Source organism: Homarus americanus, unplaced genomic scaffold (assembly GCF_018991925.1).
Source record: "Homarus americanus isolate GMGI-L3 unplaced genomic scaffold, GMGI_Hamer_2.0 scaffold367, whole genome shotgun sequence".
NCBI classification, from domain to species: Eukaryota; Metazoa; Arthropoda; class Malacostraca; order Decapoda; family Nephropidae; genus Homarus; species Homarus americanus.
In genome coordinates this window covers 6,464,625-6,480,972 of record NW_024743709.1, presented here as the reverse complement: position 1 = coordinate 6,480,972, position 16,348 = coordinate 6,464,625, and the positions used below count along the sequence as shown (strand labels likewise).

The following is a 16,348-nucleotide window of genomic DNA, read 5'->3' as shown; positions in this document are numbered from 1 at the left end:
AGCTCTCTCTCTCTCTCCTATACAAGGTTGAAAGAAGGTACACAGCGGCACAAACATCATCACCATCACTGTTTTACGGCCATTTATCATGCGTGTGTGTGTGTGTGTGTGTGTGTGTGTGTGTGTGTGTGTGTGTGTGTGTGTGTTAGCCGTGATTACCTGATGATACTGTATGGTGTTGGCTGCAATAACACATATTTATGTAAGATTTAACGGCCGGATGACCTTCCTATTACCAACTCACTTTTACAGAGTGAGGACTTGGCATTATTTGCAGGAGCTCCCAGTGTCCGCTTAGCTGCCAAGGCAGAGTTGCAGAGTTTTGTATGGGTCCTTATGTATACTAGAGCCTTGTGGTCGAATAAGTACTTGACGCAATCGTATGCCACCTCTCACTGCACGGTAGTACTGGCTGACATCATCATCTCTCCTGTTCATCGACCAAAAGAATTCTGACACAAAGATCAACTTCGCTGTTGATGCTGGTGGCGCCAGGAATGCTGAGGTAAAAAAGTACAATGACAGTAAAGACTTCATCGTACATGCAGTGTGGCTCCCGTCTTTTGATTCATTATTTATGGAGATTTATTTGAGGGGGGTTAAGGCACTATATGAAGGAATAGGTCAGAGGTTCAGTCAGGGAGAGAGATGACGGATCCTCGCGGTTTACGTTTAGTTTGTGAGGTCATCAGGGCGTCTTCTCACACACTGGCTGACTGACAGCAACAAGGATTCTCTTTGTTATTATTCAGATCAACCCAACTTTGCGAAACGCCCCTCGTGAAATTTTCCATATTTTGCATTTCAAAAGATGTTCTTCCGTTCTATCAAGTTGAAGAACGATTGGACATTCTGTTCTTTACGTGATGTACGAAGATAGGGTATAAATTAACTGAACTTTAACACTGTGGACTTGAAAATAAGTCTTTAAAACTCAGAAGTCACTTCATATTTTGTCTATCAAGTTTCAAACATCACATCGAATGCAAAATCTAGAACAGTGGTTTAGGGAGGAACGAAAACTACAATATAGAAACTACCATCATCAGAACAGGTCACATATTGGTAGAAAAAACACCATTTAGTCGATTGGAATCTAACTTAACATATCACACACAACATTCATAACATAATCCTCAGTGTGTTGTAAATATTGAAAGTAACCATAGAACACTTCTTGCACGGACTGAGGGAGACAAGAAAATGCCAAATCTTAAGTTTCTTTCGCCTCGGCCAGTCTACACTCAGTGACCCCGCAAATGGCAAGAGAGACTTACTTCCTTGTGTTACATTCTTGCACAGTATAACCCAAACAATGACACACCTCGATGGTGCTGTTAGTCTAGTTCTAAATAAAGTGACTATTAGCAGATTTTGTCACCTATATTAAAACTTATTCATATATTCTTGGTTTTCTATATATGAATAATATGAAGTTACTGAGAATATATCGACAGCGTTTTAAATACACCAATCAGAATGTGTCTTCATAGAAACATGTTAGCATTGGATCTCTTGTAAGACATCCCGCCCCCCCCCCTGGAGGTTTGAGTGTACACAGCTTCCCCACTATCCACCAGACGTGAAGAAAAACTTATGGATGTATAATTACTTTTTGGCTTTTAAGTTATTTGAAATTACGAGAAGTGATCCCCACTCCCCATGGCTTCTAACTGGAGCTTAAATCAATCACTGGAGTATGATTTTTTTTTTTTTAGCAGAAACGGCAACTGAATATGAAGTAAGCACCACCCGAGTCTAACCTTGGAGACGACCAATAGTACTGTACTCTCAGTGGTCCATCCCTCGGCTAAAATCAGATATAGTTTATTATCAATCAACCGAGGTGACCATTCCCCCCCGTGCCTGAGAAATGGCTACCAAATGGCCTTCAACTGGGTGCTCCAAACGCTTCCGGGTTCTGCCAATCCTCCCAGACTCTCTATATTTCTGGTGTCTATCTTTTAATTTAATTGATCAACAACTTCACTTCAATTTATGGAGCGGCGTAAATAATGGCGTAGGTTTTTTCTTACATTTTTTTTTCCAGTAGAATTTATTTTAGGTGGGGTGAGGGGGGGGGGAGGGGGGGGTAGGTAGTTAAATTGCGAAAGAATTTTGAACTATTACCCAAGATGGATCGAAATAATTAAGCAACCTTGCGAATTCCTTTTCATGTTGAGGGAAATATAATAATCATTGATAGAGAGAGAGTAAATAAAAGACCATTAGTGCGTCGTTGTCAAGTACAGAATACATGTATATTTTTCACCCTAGACGGCGCCACCATTCCACTTTATTACAAGGTTTTATTCTATATTTATGACTTCCATTTAGTCGAGTGTGACGTATACTGTACGTGTTAGCAGAGGGCATAGAGGTTGTGCACACATGGTCGGCTACGTGACTCTTCCTGCGTCTTCCTTACCATCACCGCAGCGCCGCCCAGCCTAGTCTTCTGTGTCTCTCACTCGTTTCATCAGCGGCGTATGTATACTTAGCCGTGGCCGAGAACAAGATGGAACCAAAGAGAATAGAGTTTTTAAGTCGAATGTGTACATACTCAAGTGAAGTTAGTTTTTAGTTCTGGTATATTATCTAATCCCAAACATGATAGCTAAGGCAGGATGATAAATCGATTGTTGTTGCATATTCAAATATTAAAATATTTTCATGGTATTTTTACAGTGAGATTTTTAGTATACAAATATTTGGTAGAGTTGCTAATAACTTGTAAAAAAAAATGTTCGTCTCAACAAAGGAGCTTACAGTATATTGAGAGATTAGGTTGATCTTAGTACTGTATTGTGCTCAGAGGCTCTCGTATATTACTTACTTAATTTGTTGACTGTTTTGCCTTCCAGTTATTTAGAGTACGATAGATCGCTGTGGTAATTTACTGGTGGAATTTCAGATAAACCAATAATTAATATCCATAAACAACTAATACTCAAGATATAGAAATGTTGATTTTTTTCACCATTAAAAAAAATCTTTGCATTTTTGTATTTACTTACATTAGTGAAGTGAACTAAAGTAAGGCAGTGACGTCATCTCATAACATAAACAAGAAAAGCCGATTCTAGCTGTTGGTGTTCCCGAGACATTAATATTACATAGGTTGGATGGGCGGGTGATGGTGGGAGTAGCAGTGGAGGCATTGATGTTTACTACAGTCACCCGGGAGTTCGTGTCGCCTCTCCTGCTGCTCCACGAACCCCGAGATTTAGACTCATGAACCCAAAGCAATAGACACTGATACATTATTCTGGCCATAAATGCTTCGGATTCACGAGTTTGAATCTTAATGGTTCGTGGTTCAGGAGAGGCGACAGGACTTGTGGGTGATCTGTGCTGCATCTCATCGCTGACTGTTGATGTTATTGTTCTCCATAACATTTAAGATTATTTAATTATTAATATGTGTTTATTGATAAAGAAAAATAGAAAGGGATTATGTTATATATTTTACAGACTTACATCACTGATTTGACCGCCAGTTTTTGTGCAGTTTACTTAAGATGAATCACCTGTATAGATTCTCCCTCACCCTCTTCAGCTTACAAAAGACTAAGCACCCTAAGACTATGATGAGGTTAGGTTAGGTTAGTTTTAGGGTGGTTAATCTTTAGGTGAAATAAGACCTACTGTACGCTGGCATACCTGGGATTTATAAGCAAAATGGCTTCCCAGATATTATTATGTAACTCAGTAAGTTATCTCCTAAGACACCTCCTCCTCCTCCTCCTTCTTCTTCACCTCCTCCATGTAAGTAGCAGCAACATTCCTCACATACACTCCTACCTTACTGCCTTTATATAATAAGTGGACGGCACCATATTTGCAGCACAAGTATTCGAAGATGGAAAAAAATTATCTGACTAAGAACATAAGTAATTTTCCCTCTTGCTATAACAACCCAGGGGGCGAGGGGTGTGTGGGAAGGGGAGGATCATTGTAGTTGTAATATATTCACAACCATCAATAACATTAGTAGTTTATGTGGTTCGTTAGTTGCTGTTTGTGTGCCATTATGAATTATATCGTCTGACTTTGTTATGTGTATCTTAAAGGAGCCCCCCCCAAAAAAAAATATTGACAGGGTGAATACTGGCTTCTCAATTAGTGGACGAAGTTAATTTTGGTGAATGAATAATTTTCTTCAGGTTACCGTTCATAATTTCGTAGTTAAATCGTTGTACTGTATCTAACACTAAAGATTATATACCTTCACCTCACAAATGTACTGTGTTTGAAAGGTAAAGTGATCTGAGAATAACTGTAAAAAAGAGGGAGCAATTTTTTTTCTTACCTTTTGAGAGGCTGCAAAGCTTGTATCAGATTACGCTCGGTCGGGGCTCTGTTGCTACCTCGGCTTGCCTTAAGTGGACCAACGAAGTCTTCGAACCCTTGATCACCCTTACAGTACAGTTTCCAGGGTTAAAGGTTATTGGATTCCGTAAGTTACAGTTTGTTCTTCATGGTGGTAAGAAATCGACAAGTGAGTGAGCATAATAAGTAACTGGAATGAACTTTGTTTTCTCGAGGGCAGGTCGTGACTCGTGCATCACATGAGTACGTACATTGGTTACTACTGTACATACACATCATGGCATTGTACAAATTCTCTTGAGATCAATAAATATAACTAACTTTTACGTCACCTTGTTGCACATATAGTAATACAGATGTCTGCTTTTGTAGATGTGATATTATTTGTGTTTTTTGCAAGGAAAGACAAATTAAACCTTAAATATTCGGAGATATAGTCACATTACGTTTACTGAGTAGTATTAAGACTGCAGCAGTAAATATCAACATGACTAAAGCATCAAAAGAAGGTGAAAAAACAATTGTCTTGAAATTCCTCCATGAAAGTACTGACTGTTGCACAATGACCAGCTTCGTGCTTATAAACAGTATAGGAACGACACCTAGTCCCAGTATGACTTTCTCTCTAGTATTCCTGATAATATGTGAACAACTGACGATGAACTGATTTTGATATATATATATATATATTTTTTTTTTTGGCATTAGTGGACCATCTTTACCTTGAGCTGTCTTGCGGCACTTGAGAGGCAATTGTATCCATCCTTACATGAAGAGCAGCAGGGCCTCTCGCGTACCAAGTTGTTGACACACACTAGGCTACTCTGCCGCCCAGGGAGGAAGGATGGCGCCGAGGAGAAGGAGGAGGAAGTCGATTCTTTTGGATGATGATGATTATGGTTCATAATGTTGATAATGAATTTGTAAGTTTATCTAGATTTCATTAGTACTTTTTTATATACTGTACATTATCCACAATTATCAACGTGATATAACGATTTAAAGAAAATATATTTCTTGTACTGTATATATAAAGCTGATGTAGAGGCCAATTTAAATTCTCATTGTTCTTGAATCGTCAATATAAGAAGAATATATATCTTCAGCTGCATTAAACAGTTCTATGGACGCCTCTTTTGACTCGCTCATAATGGCTAACTGATGGATTGAAACTTTCCTTTTACGCCCCACACTGTGCTTGGCTTCTGTCACCACTAATGCTGCTTATGTTCAGTTATTAGATCATCCATGTGTTTATATAAATGTCCTGTACAAGCTGTAATATGCTGCTGAGTTTCATTTATTTATGATGTACTAAACTGCCAGATCTAGAAGCTAAATAGTACAGTAATTTTATAAGTCATTCCCTAAGAAAATAATGAAGGTAACAACCATATTCAAAATCTAATTAGAACATATAAATGACAACATGCAGTGTGTGACATACTCAAATTGTTGATGGCGTCTCACCAGGCTTTAGTGCCGGCAAAGACTGGGGCCCCCAGAGCTTGGAGGAAGGCCCGGGGCAGAATTATGAGATGGGGGCCCTCAGTGGTCACATCCGGAGAATTAAAGACGCCATTTTTTTTCCAACGCTTATAATTTATGTGTGTGTATGTACAATATCTCTCTTATCGTTTGGGGGCCCCATGTAACGCGGGGCCCCTACTATTGTATGGGCGGAGAAACGCGGCAAGAGTTGGTGTGTAAGATTGTATTCATGTTGTCAGCTCATACGTTGTTTAGTGTCAGTCATCATTGTCGGTGAGAAGTGAAGCTATGTGTTTAAGTTAATTAAGACGTGTGTGTGTGTGTGTGTGTGTGTGTGTGTGTGTGTGTGTGTGTGTGTGTGTGTGTGTGGTCAGCCTGGTCCTACTGCAGAAGCGGTGTGTTCATATAGAAATCATGGGAGAAAATTTGAAAGTTTGGCGTTGTGATTCTGTGCTCTGTTTGAAAGAGTATTATTATACTTTGATGATTCCTAAAGGTTGACAGTATTACGGATTCAGCTGAGTGACATGTAGAGTCATCTGTATGTAACGCCAAAAGTAATAATGTACCAGTGTTTAAAAAGTGACATTTACTGATATCTGCTTTACAATATTTTCCGAGATGCAGAACCCTCGTCGTGTTGATCAGCCTCCACCGTCCGTGATTTGTGAAGTATGTTGAGTAAACGACCACCTGAGCCACGCACGCCACGGACCACACACACACACACACACACCCACACATTTTGACACATCAGCACAGAGTGATGTGTCGTCCGTCACATTGGTACTATCCCAAGCTGACTCACTGCCTGCCCGACCCGACCACTATACCTCGACCAACTCCAGTACTATGAAAATGCCACACACACACACACACACATACATACATATATGTACACTCCTACAGACTCACACGCCTTTGTTAATACAGACACCTACACGCCTACTGTTTTCGTGTGAATTTTTACGAAATGTTCCGACAGAATGTATCTATATGAAGTGGAGAGAGATGGTTGGGTGTGAGCAGGAGGGCGAGGGGAGCCAACAACTACAGCCACCTCCCATTTGTTCACCATTAGCGTGGGCGTCGCCGTGTCCCAAGAAACCAGTGGCTGTCACTGTGGGCCCCCCCCCCCTCCCCCTGACCTTGCCCCTGAATTAAGGGACGTAGGGACAGTGGGGTGGTGGGAGCCCTTGAGTACCGGGCACCATTGTCGGTGGCAGCCAATGGCACCCGAGAGCGAACGTTCCAGAGAGTGCCAGGGGCGAGGATGGTCGCTAGGGCGTGACCAGTCGCTGTACACGTGAACAGGCCGTATATATAGCACGTCTCAGCAGTGGGACAGCCTCAGTGAGCCACTTGTAGTAGTGCGAGTAGGTTGTGAGGTCGGCCACAGTGGTTTACATACACCATCTCCATTGCAGAAAGCCAGTGCCCTGACCACCTGTTGCACACACCTCACCGCCGCCCAACATCTGCACCACTACTACTACTACTAAATCAGAGGTGAGTCCTTTCCACCATCACTGTCTCAACATAGTTATTCATTTAAGATATTTCAAAAATTTCTATGTAGATATATATATATATATAATTTTTTTTCATTCCTATGCTCAGTAAGTAACTCCTGCATGTACAGTAGATCAGTCTACGGTGCTCCGTTTTCTCGTTCCCATTTTCTTACGAGGTGAAGCTTTTCCCCTCGTCTGCTCCGCCACATTCAAACTCAAACACACCAAACTAGACTTTCAGCTGTGACAGTTAATTATTTATGCCTGTTTTTTATGTAACATTACTTTATTCTTAATTGCATTGTAATACGTAACGTTACAGGTATGAAATTATTAAAAAAGTATTCTCGTGGAAAAAATTGGAATTAGCGTAATTTTGTTTTTATAGATTTCCGATTCCATTGATTAACATTAAGTTTGAAGTGTTTGTCATAGACGCCAGGGAAGCAAGGTGATATGGTCCAATGTTGTCATACAAACTGCTCTGTGATCTACACCGAGGAAAACATTTATCGGTGACTCAAGGCTAAGTCGTCATTATAATATAGATAAAGTTTACTTAGGCATTTAGGTGTAATTAGTCTTGAATTATTAGTTGTCTGTTGTTGAACTAAAACCTATTTAGCGGTGCTTGATAACTCTTGACAGTTGAAGCAGCTAAAACAAGACTATCAACTTTTATTGTTAGTAATGACTCGGGTTATGGTGTTTAGATGGCGGTAATGTTAGATCGTCACCCCTTGTGTACACCCATGAAGGTCAGGTACAAGTTATTTCTTCATACTGTACATACTAAATACAGTAGTTTATCTACAGTCACACATTTACCCCCCCCCACACACACAAAATATATGTAGTCATACATTCACATACTTACACACTTATTTTCACACATATATGTACACCTAAGCTCAGTCAAACTTACACATGCATAAAACACATACAGACACAAAGGTACAATTTAGCTGTGATCATATTTTATTTATAATGTAAACTTGTGTCCACAAGTAACATCTGTTGTGCATAAAGAATGTCACTAAACTTCCTCCTTCTCTTACAGGTAACCCGTCAACAACTACAATACATCAACATGAAGACCCTAACAACATTGATCACCTTCTTCGTCACCTACTTCTGCCTGGTCCTCCTCTTCCAGTAAGTATTAGGCAACACTTGTGATCTCATCTACTCACACTGGCCACGTGCGGTCTCTGGTCTGTCTCACAATTTACTGCTTGGCAACCCAACAATGGGAGGTTAATATTTACTGTTAGGCAACTTTCTCAGTGCCATGACTATTATACAACTCATATTTGATTACTGCCTGTCAACTCCCTGCCTAGTGAAGCGAGAGGTTCACTTCCTGGCAACATTATCTTGACAACATTTGATGCTTGGTAATAGTTAGGCGTCATCACCGATAGTTTCTACTTGGCTATAAAACTACTGCCTGGTTATAAGATATTATTTCCTGGCTATAAAACTACTGCCTGGCTATGAGATATTATTTCCTGGCTATAAAACTACTGCCTGGCTATAAGATATTATTTCCTGGCTATAAAACTACTGCCTGGCTATGAGATATTATTTCCTGGCTATAAAACTACTGCCTGGCGATAAGATATTATTTCCTGGCTATAAAACTACTGCCTGGCGATAAGATATTATTTCCTGGCTATAAAACTACTGCCTGGCTATAAGATATTATTTCCTGGCTATAAAACTACTGCCTGGCTATAAGATATTATTTCCTGGCTATAAAACTACTGCCTGGCTATAAGATATTATTTCCTTGCTATAAAACTACTGCCTGGCTATAAGATATTATTTCCTGGCTATAAAACTACTGCCTGGCTATAAGATATTATTTCCTGGCTATAAAACTACTGCCTGGCTATAAGATATTATTTCCTGGCTATAAACTATTGCCTGGCTATAAGATATTATTTCCTGGCTATAAAACTACTGCCTGGCTATAAGATATTATTTCCTGGCTATAAAACTATTGCCTGGCTATAAGATATTATTTCCTGGCTATAAAACTACTGTCTGGCTATAAGATATTATTTTCTGGCTATAAAACTACTGCCTGGCTAATAAGATAGTATCACTACTTGGTTATTAAACTACGCACACACACTGTCTCTCGCTCTCTCCCCATATGTTTTCGTCATCACCAACGTTCAATATCAATACAATCAACATCTTATTTACGACTATGATAAGTGTTATTCCTCACACCTTTTTCGATTTGCCTCACAATAAACACATCCATCCTACCATCATTGACAGGATAGGACTCGGAGCAACGGATTCAAGTTGGATAAGTTTAGGTTTAGGAGGGAGATAGGAAGGAACTGGTTCACAAATAGGGTGGTGGACGAGTGGAACAAGCTTAGCAACTTTGTAGTAAGTGCGGGAACTCTGGAAAGTTTCAAAAGGAGGCTAGATAGATTCATGGATGATAGAGAGTGGTAGTAACTCTCGACAGGAGCTGCCATGCACAGGCCAACCGGCCTATTGCAGACTCCTTATTTTCTTATGTTCTTATGTTCACCATTCCTTTCCATTATATATTCTATCCATTCTATCCAGCCGCTTCGACACAACCCACCTCTACCCACATCCTTCATAACTGGTCAGCTAGTGCTTGTACGACAGTTGAATAATAACACGTGTAATGATATTGATTTATTACGAATTCGAAGATTACTGAATAGGTGACTAAATAATGCACGAGTTATGTAAGAGGCGATTATTATTGCTATTTTTACCTTTGTACCACCACATGCCACAAATGTGGGTATTATGCTGTTTTATTATTGTTAGGTTTGCATTGCACTTCGCGTTGGACATTTTCTATATTTGTACTAAAAATATTTCTTTTTTTCCCCAGGGAAGCTGCTGCAGCACCGCGCTGTGACAGTCACGACAGTCCAGCTCCTACCAACTGCAAGTACGGCACTGTGAGGGACTGGTGCCGCAACGGAGTCTGCGCCAAGGTGTGTACTGTACCAGCTGCTACTTCATCCTCTCCTGCTTCATGTCTCACTACATTTAATTATTCCTTTACGATACATACTTTCTTGTGCATTATCAGCTCTTCCAGATTTATATTATCCTCTCTTTGCTGTATCACACCGTACGAAGTCTCCCATCTTTTTGCTCGGTATTGTAGTCTATCTTACCTCCTCCTTTACTATAACTACAGTACTTCTGTCTTCAACGTTACCTGCAACTGTTCTATACCTCGGCTTATATTAATATAAAACTGGGATGCAATTGTATCTCTCTGTCGTAGTATTAGGCTAAAGGAAAACTTAACATACTATTGTATTTTTCTTAACTAAGTAATATAAGTTACATTTAGTCTCTGTTACCTTGTTTACTATGGTATTGTTATTGTCGTTACAGGGACCCGGAGAGAGTTGCGGAGGATACTGGTATGAGTACGGCAAGTGTGGCGGAGGAACCTTCTGTCTGTGTGGTACCTGCATCGGCTGCTCCACTATCGATGGTACTTGCTCGCAAAGTAGTCCTGCGATAATCTGTTAGAGCGCCCACCCTTCCCTGGCCAACACCCCGAGGTGCCTTTTACCTACCACTTGACCCTTCACCCTTTACCACCATCTTACTCAGGCATATATTGTTGACTCCAGGTCTTCCCCACCACCTGCTGTCATCTTCTCCTCGCTTCTATTGACTCCAGCTCTTCCCCACCACCTGCTGTCATCTTCTCCTGGTTCCTGTTGACTCCAGGTCTTCCCCACCACCTGCTATCATCTTCTGGTTCCTGTTGACTCCAGGTCTTCCCCACCTGCCTCTACCAAGTTCAGAACAAACTAGGACCAAAACGCCGAATCTTTGCCGCCACTTTCCCCACGCTTCTATGAGATCCTTCAAAGCGACCGCAAGAGTTCTTACTGTAGGGGATTTCTCCGACCACGTCGATACAACACATCTTTCCACCTCCAGAGGACTTTCTGGCCATCTCCACAAGTGCCATCTCCATAGGACGCGTTTGGCCACGTCCATCGTGGGCCTGTCTCCCTACGCCCACAGGACCTTTCTGGCCAGACCTATAGGATATGTCTGGTCAGATTTCGTGCTCTTTTATATAGGTTTTTATATCTGCTAAATATGCTATATCCTGTTGCATATATGCGCTTGTGATAATTGAGTACAAATCTTATTATTAGGAGGTATTTAGCCAAGGTATAATAACTGCACCTCCATCTATATATACCCAGGGGACGTAACAGTTCACTTACAATGCAATTGTTGATATAAGTAAAGTATAATTAGTCTTAAAGCCATAATTAATAGCAAAACAATTACACTATTGACGCATTAATTAACCCTTTCCCTCATACTGTCATCCGGTATTTCTTCACTGTGCACTTCCATCCACTAATACAAGTCTCCAACAGGGTGGTGCATCCTCAACTTGTAAACATTTCCATATTTTGTGACTGGTCCTTCTGACTCAACTATACGGCTTTGATACCCACACTCTGTTAAGGTAATTTATCAACTAATAATATGAACAGTTTCGAGTTATTTATTGTATACATCTGACTTAATGACATGTCGGATACTACCACATACTTAAGGCCTTCAGGTACTGTTGTGCAATCCTCAAAAATAAGTTTACGTTTAGTTTATACTTTTATTATACAGGTTATGAGTAAATGTAAGTACTTTTGTTTAGTATGGACAGCCAGGGTTATGTTTATTTTGGGTTAACCTTGTGTGTGTTTGGGGCCACCAGCTGCTTTTGTCAGTATATTCAGGTCAAGTTTCTCCTGAAGTTAATATACCCAGGTCAAGTTTCTCCTGAAGTTAACATACCCAGGTCAAGTTTCTCCTGAAGTTAACATACCCAGGTCAAGTTTCTCCTGAAGTTAACATACCCAGGTCAAGTTTCTCCTGAAGTTAACATACCCAGGTCAAGTTTCTCCTGAAGTTAACATACCCAGGTCAAGTTTCTCCTGAAGTCAACATATCCAGGTCAAGTTTCTCCTGAAGTCATCAACTTTCCTGAGGTCGACATACCCGGGTCAAGTTCTCTTAAGTCATCACCTTCCCTGAAGTCAACATACCCAGGTCAAGTTTCCTGAAGTCATCTTACCTGGGGTCATCAACTCTCCTGAAGTCATCCTACCCGGGGTTATGAACTACCTGAGGTCAACCATATTTATCTGAGGTCATCAACTACCAGTCATCAACCTTCTGTATTTTAATTGAAGAATCATCTACAACCACCTGTACTGGGACCACCTGTACTGGGACCACCTGTACTGGGACCACCTCTACTGGGACCACCTCTACTGGGACCACCTCTACTGGGACCACCTCTACTGGGACCACCTCTACTGGGACCACCTGTACTGGGACCACCTCTACTGGGACCACCTCTACTGGGACCACCTCTACTGGGACCACCTCTACTGGGACCACCTGTACTGGGACCACCTGTACTGGGACCACCTGTACTGGGACCACCTCTACTGGGACCACCTCTACTGGGACCACCTGTACTGGGACCACTCAGGTTAGGTTAATCAACTGGTCACCTGGGATCAATCAATCTCTACCTGGGTTTGATATACAGTGAAACCTCTATTTAACGGACTATATTGAGAGAAAATTCCGTTATAATTAGGTTTCGTTAGATGCGAATCCTCCATCTAACAAACTGAATAGAGATGGAAAGTCTGTTATATCAAGGGTCCGTTAGATGTGAAACACCCCCATCTGGAGATATAAGTCCGTTATATGGAGGATTCACTGAGGTTACCTGTAGTTGATGAACCTTGAGACAACACTCACCACGTACCTGATGCGCCGCACCTGCCTTGTCCCAATGATGTAATTCAACTGGGTTTGAACACAATAAAGGCACATATTCATAACACTTTTGTTTATCATTTTATTACCACAAATATTAATGTAAAGAAGAAAAGAAAACAATGCTTATTCAAGAAGAAAATATGGAGGGAAGATTTTTATTCACTTTGTTAGTTGAAGGAGTCAAGAAGTCTTATTTTTATAGAAATATCAGCTATGTTAGGTTTTTATCATGTATATATTGTACTGTTTTAGTCTCATTATCACCAACTTGACAATAAATAGGTTAAAGCTTCATCTTGAGAATTAATAGGTTAAAGCTATTGCATTTTCAAAGTTATTCATATGATTTGATTCAAAATGTAACAGGAAAACGACACGGAAAGTAACCGACGTAAATAGTTTATACAAGTCGGAAAATGTAACGAGTGCACAGAATACAAGCGTTCCTCTCTTTATTATGGTAAGGTTATACATTATACAAGGATGTATTTTATTCATACATACTGTAAGAGAAGTTATATATGATGTTTATCTATCTAGGTTTATTGCAGTCTTAGTATTAATTTATATTTTGTAGGGGAAGGAATATTTCTGATCTGAGTGTTGAAGCCTAGTGTAGCGCTGCAGGTAGATCTCAAGAAACATCGTTCCTTATTTTGTGGCATTTCTCACATCAACAAACCCTTTAATATAGAGAGAGCCTGAGAAACATAAAATAGATATACAAAAACGAAAATAGAATGTGTAAATGTAAGAATAGTTTAAAATTACAATTATTACGAATTATTCCTTTTCGCAGAAACAATTTGCTGACTATAGAATTAAAAAAATAAAATATTTATTCAGAACATTGAAATATGCACGTAAAATGGACAGCTCCTAGTGTTGTTGAGAAATGATTGACTGTGCGACTACGTAATTAAATATATGAAAGATGATAAGATTACGTTAAGTACAATTGCCTTACTTCAATTATATGGAGCCGATTGCGAGTTTTTGGGGAAAAACGAAGAAACTATAGCATTTTTCCGATCTCATGGTGTTCTCCCGACCTCAGTAAAGTGTCCTAAGTGCAAGAACGAATGTAAATATCGTCAAGACCAACATATGTGACATTGTGGTAACTCATACGACGAACGAGAACCAGGCCAATAAGACGCTACCTGACCTAGCTTGGAGAAGGACGTGCCCCTAAGTGCTCGTGTTAGTGACCATAGGAAATGGCCGCCGTGGATCGTTGTGTTGTGGGGGAAGAGGGACGGTGTGTGAGGAAAGACGACCCCCTGGCCACTGTTAAGTCAGCTGGAGCAGTTGAGGAGAGAGATAGACGCTCTAAAGAGAGAGAACGAAGCCCTCAGGACTGAACTTCTTCAGGTAGATGTCCTGCCTAGCAGGACACCTGCGAAGGAGGAGCAGGCGTGGAGAGTGGCTGTTTTCAAGGGGACTAGGAACAGACTCAGGAGGGGAAGTGATCGATGATACTGAGAAAATAAGCAAAGCATTAAACAGCTACTTATCAGTTTTCACAGAAGAAATTCACCAGGAAATTCCAGAGGTGGAACTGATATTTAGGGGAAATGAAGAAGAGAAATTAAAGAATATCAATATCAGAAAAGAGGATGTTCTTAAGAAGATAAATAAATTAAAATAGACAAAATAGACAAAATCGCCAGGGCCGGATGAAATCTTCCCTCGAGTTTTGAAAGCGTGTAAGGAACAGATTAGCGGACCCCACGTAAATTTATTTACAAAATCATTAGACACGGGAGTTGTGCCAGACTTGTGGAAAGAGGCAAATGTAGTACCTATATTCAAAAATGGAGACAGAGCATCAGCGTCAAATTACCAGCCGATTAGTTTGACGTCAGTAGTGGGGAAATTTCTTGAATCAATTATAGCAAATAGCATCCGATCGCATTTAGAGAAAAACAAATTAATCTACGACTCTCAACATGGGTTTACAAAGGGAAAATCTTGTCTAACAAATCTGCTAACGTTTTTTAGGAAAGTCTTCGAGGTAGTAGATAATGACGAAAATTACGATGTTATCTACTTAGACTTTAGCAAAGCGTTTGACAGAGTACCGCATCAGAGGCTTCTGAGAAAGTTAAGGCTCATGGTATCGAGGGGAAAGTTTTAAATTGGATAAAATCATGGCTCACCGATAGAACACAGAGGTTCAGCGTAGATGAGTGGGGCTGTGTTACCAGTGGGGTTCCCCAGGGATCAGTACTGGGCCCACTCTTGTTCATAATCTACATAAACGATCTAGATACTGGGATCAGCAGTGACATAAGCAAGTTTGCGGATGACACCAAAATAGGGCGACAGATTAATTCAGGGCAGGATGCAAATGCACTACAGGAGGATTTAAATAAACTGCAGGAATGGTCAGAAAAATGGCAAATGAAATTCAACACAAGCAAGTGCAGCGTACTTAATATTGGAAGAACAAATATTGTCAATGTATACAGCCTTAACAACATCAACCTAGAGAAATCGATTGTGAAAGAAACTTGGGGGTACTTCTAAGCCCGGACCTACGGCCTAGAAAACAGTGCGTTAATGTTCGAAATAAGGCAAACAGAGTATTAGTTTTTATATCTAGAAATGTAAGTAATAAGAGTGCAGAGGTCTTATTGTAACTATAGCTTGCGCTAGTCAGGCCGCACCTCGATTATGCGGTTCAGTTCTGGTGCCCTTATTATAGAATGGATATCAATTCACTGGAGTCGGTGCCGCGAATAATAACTAAAATGATTCCGGGACTTCGAAACCTTCCATATCAAGATAGGTTAAAGAAACTAAACTTGCATTCCCTAGAAAGACGAAGAGTGCTGGGAAATATGATAGAAGTATTTAAGCGGGTGAAAGGAATCAATAAAGGAGATATAGATAAAGTTCTTATAATGTCTGAGCAGGATAGGACTCGTAGCAACGGATTTAAGTTGGTTAAGTTTAGGTTTAGGAGGAAGATAGGAAGGAACTGGTTCACAAATAGGGTGGTGGACGAGTGGAAAAAGCTTAGCAACTTTGTAGTAAGTGCTGGAACTCTGGAAAGTTTCAAAAGGAGGCTAGATAGATTCATGGATGATAGAGAGTGGTAGTAACTCTAGACAGGAGCTGCCATGCACAGGCCAACCGGCCTATTGCAGACT

The 16,348-nt window shown here is 40.4% G+C and overlaps 1 protein-coding gene across 2 annotated transcripts; it reads left to right on the top strand.

Annotated features, from left to right (window-relative positions):
* The first annotated feature begins 7,154 nt into the window (after positions 1-7,154).
* LOC121877483 (neuroparsin-A-like) lies at positions 7,155-13,254 on the top strand. Of its 2 annotated transcripts, XR_006091005.1 has the most exons (5): positions 7,155-7,332; positions 8,398-8,492; positions 10,234-10,339; positions 10,752-11,096; positions 11,144-13,254. XR_006091005.1 is itself a non-coding variant. In XM_042383263.1 (4 exons), exons 2-4 carry the CDS (start codon positions 8,428-8,430, stop codon positions 10,890-10,892), a joined length of 312 nt encoding a protein of 103 aa, XP_042239197.1. In that variant the 5' UTR covers positions 7,155-7,332; positions 8,398-8,427; the 3' UTR covers positions 10,893-13,254. The 2 variants fall into 2 exon arrangements, 1 of the variants encoding a protein (XP_042239197.1); XM_042383263.1 differs by having other exon boundaries at positions 10,752-13,254.
* Positions 13,255-16,348: the final 3,094 nt, after the last annotated feature.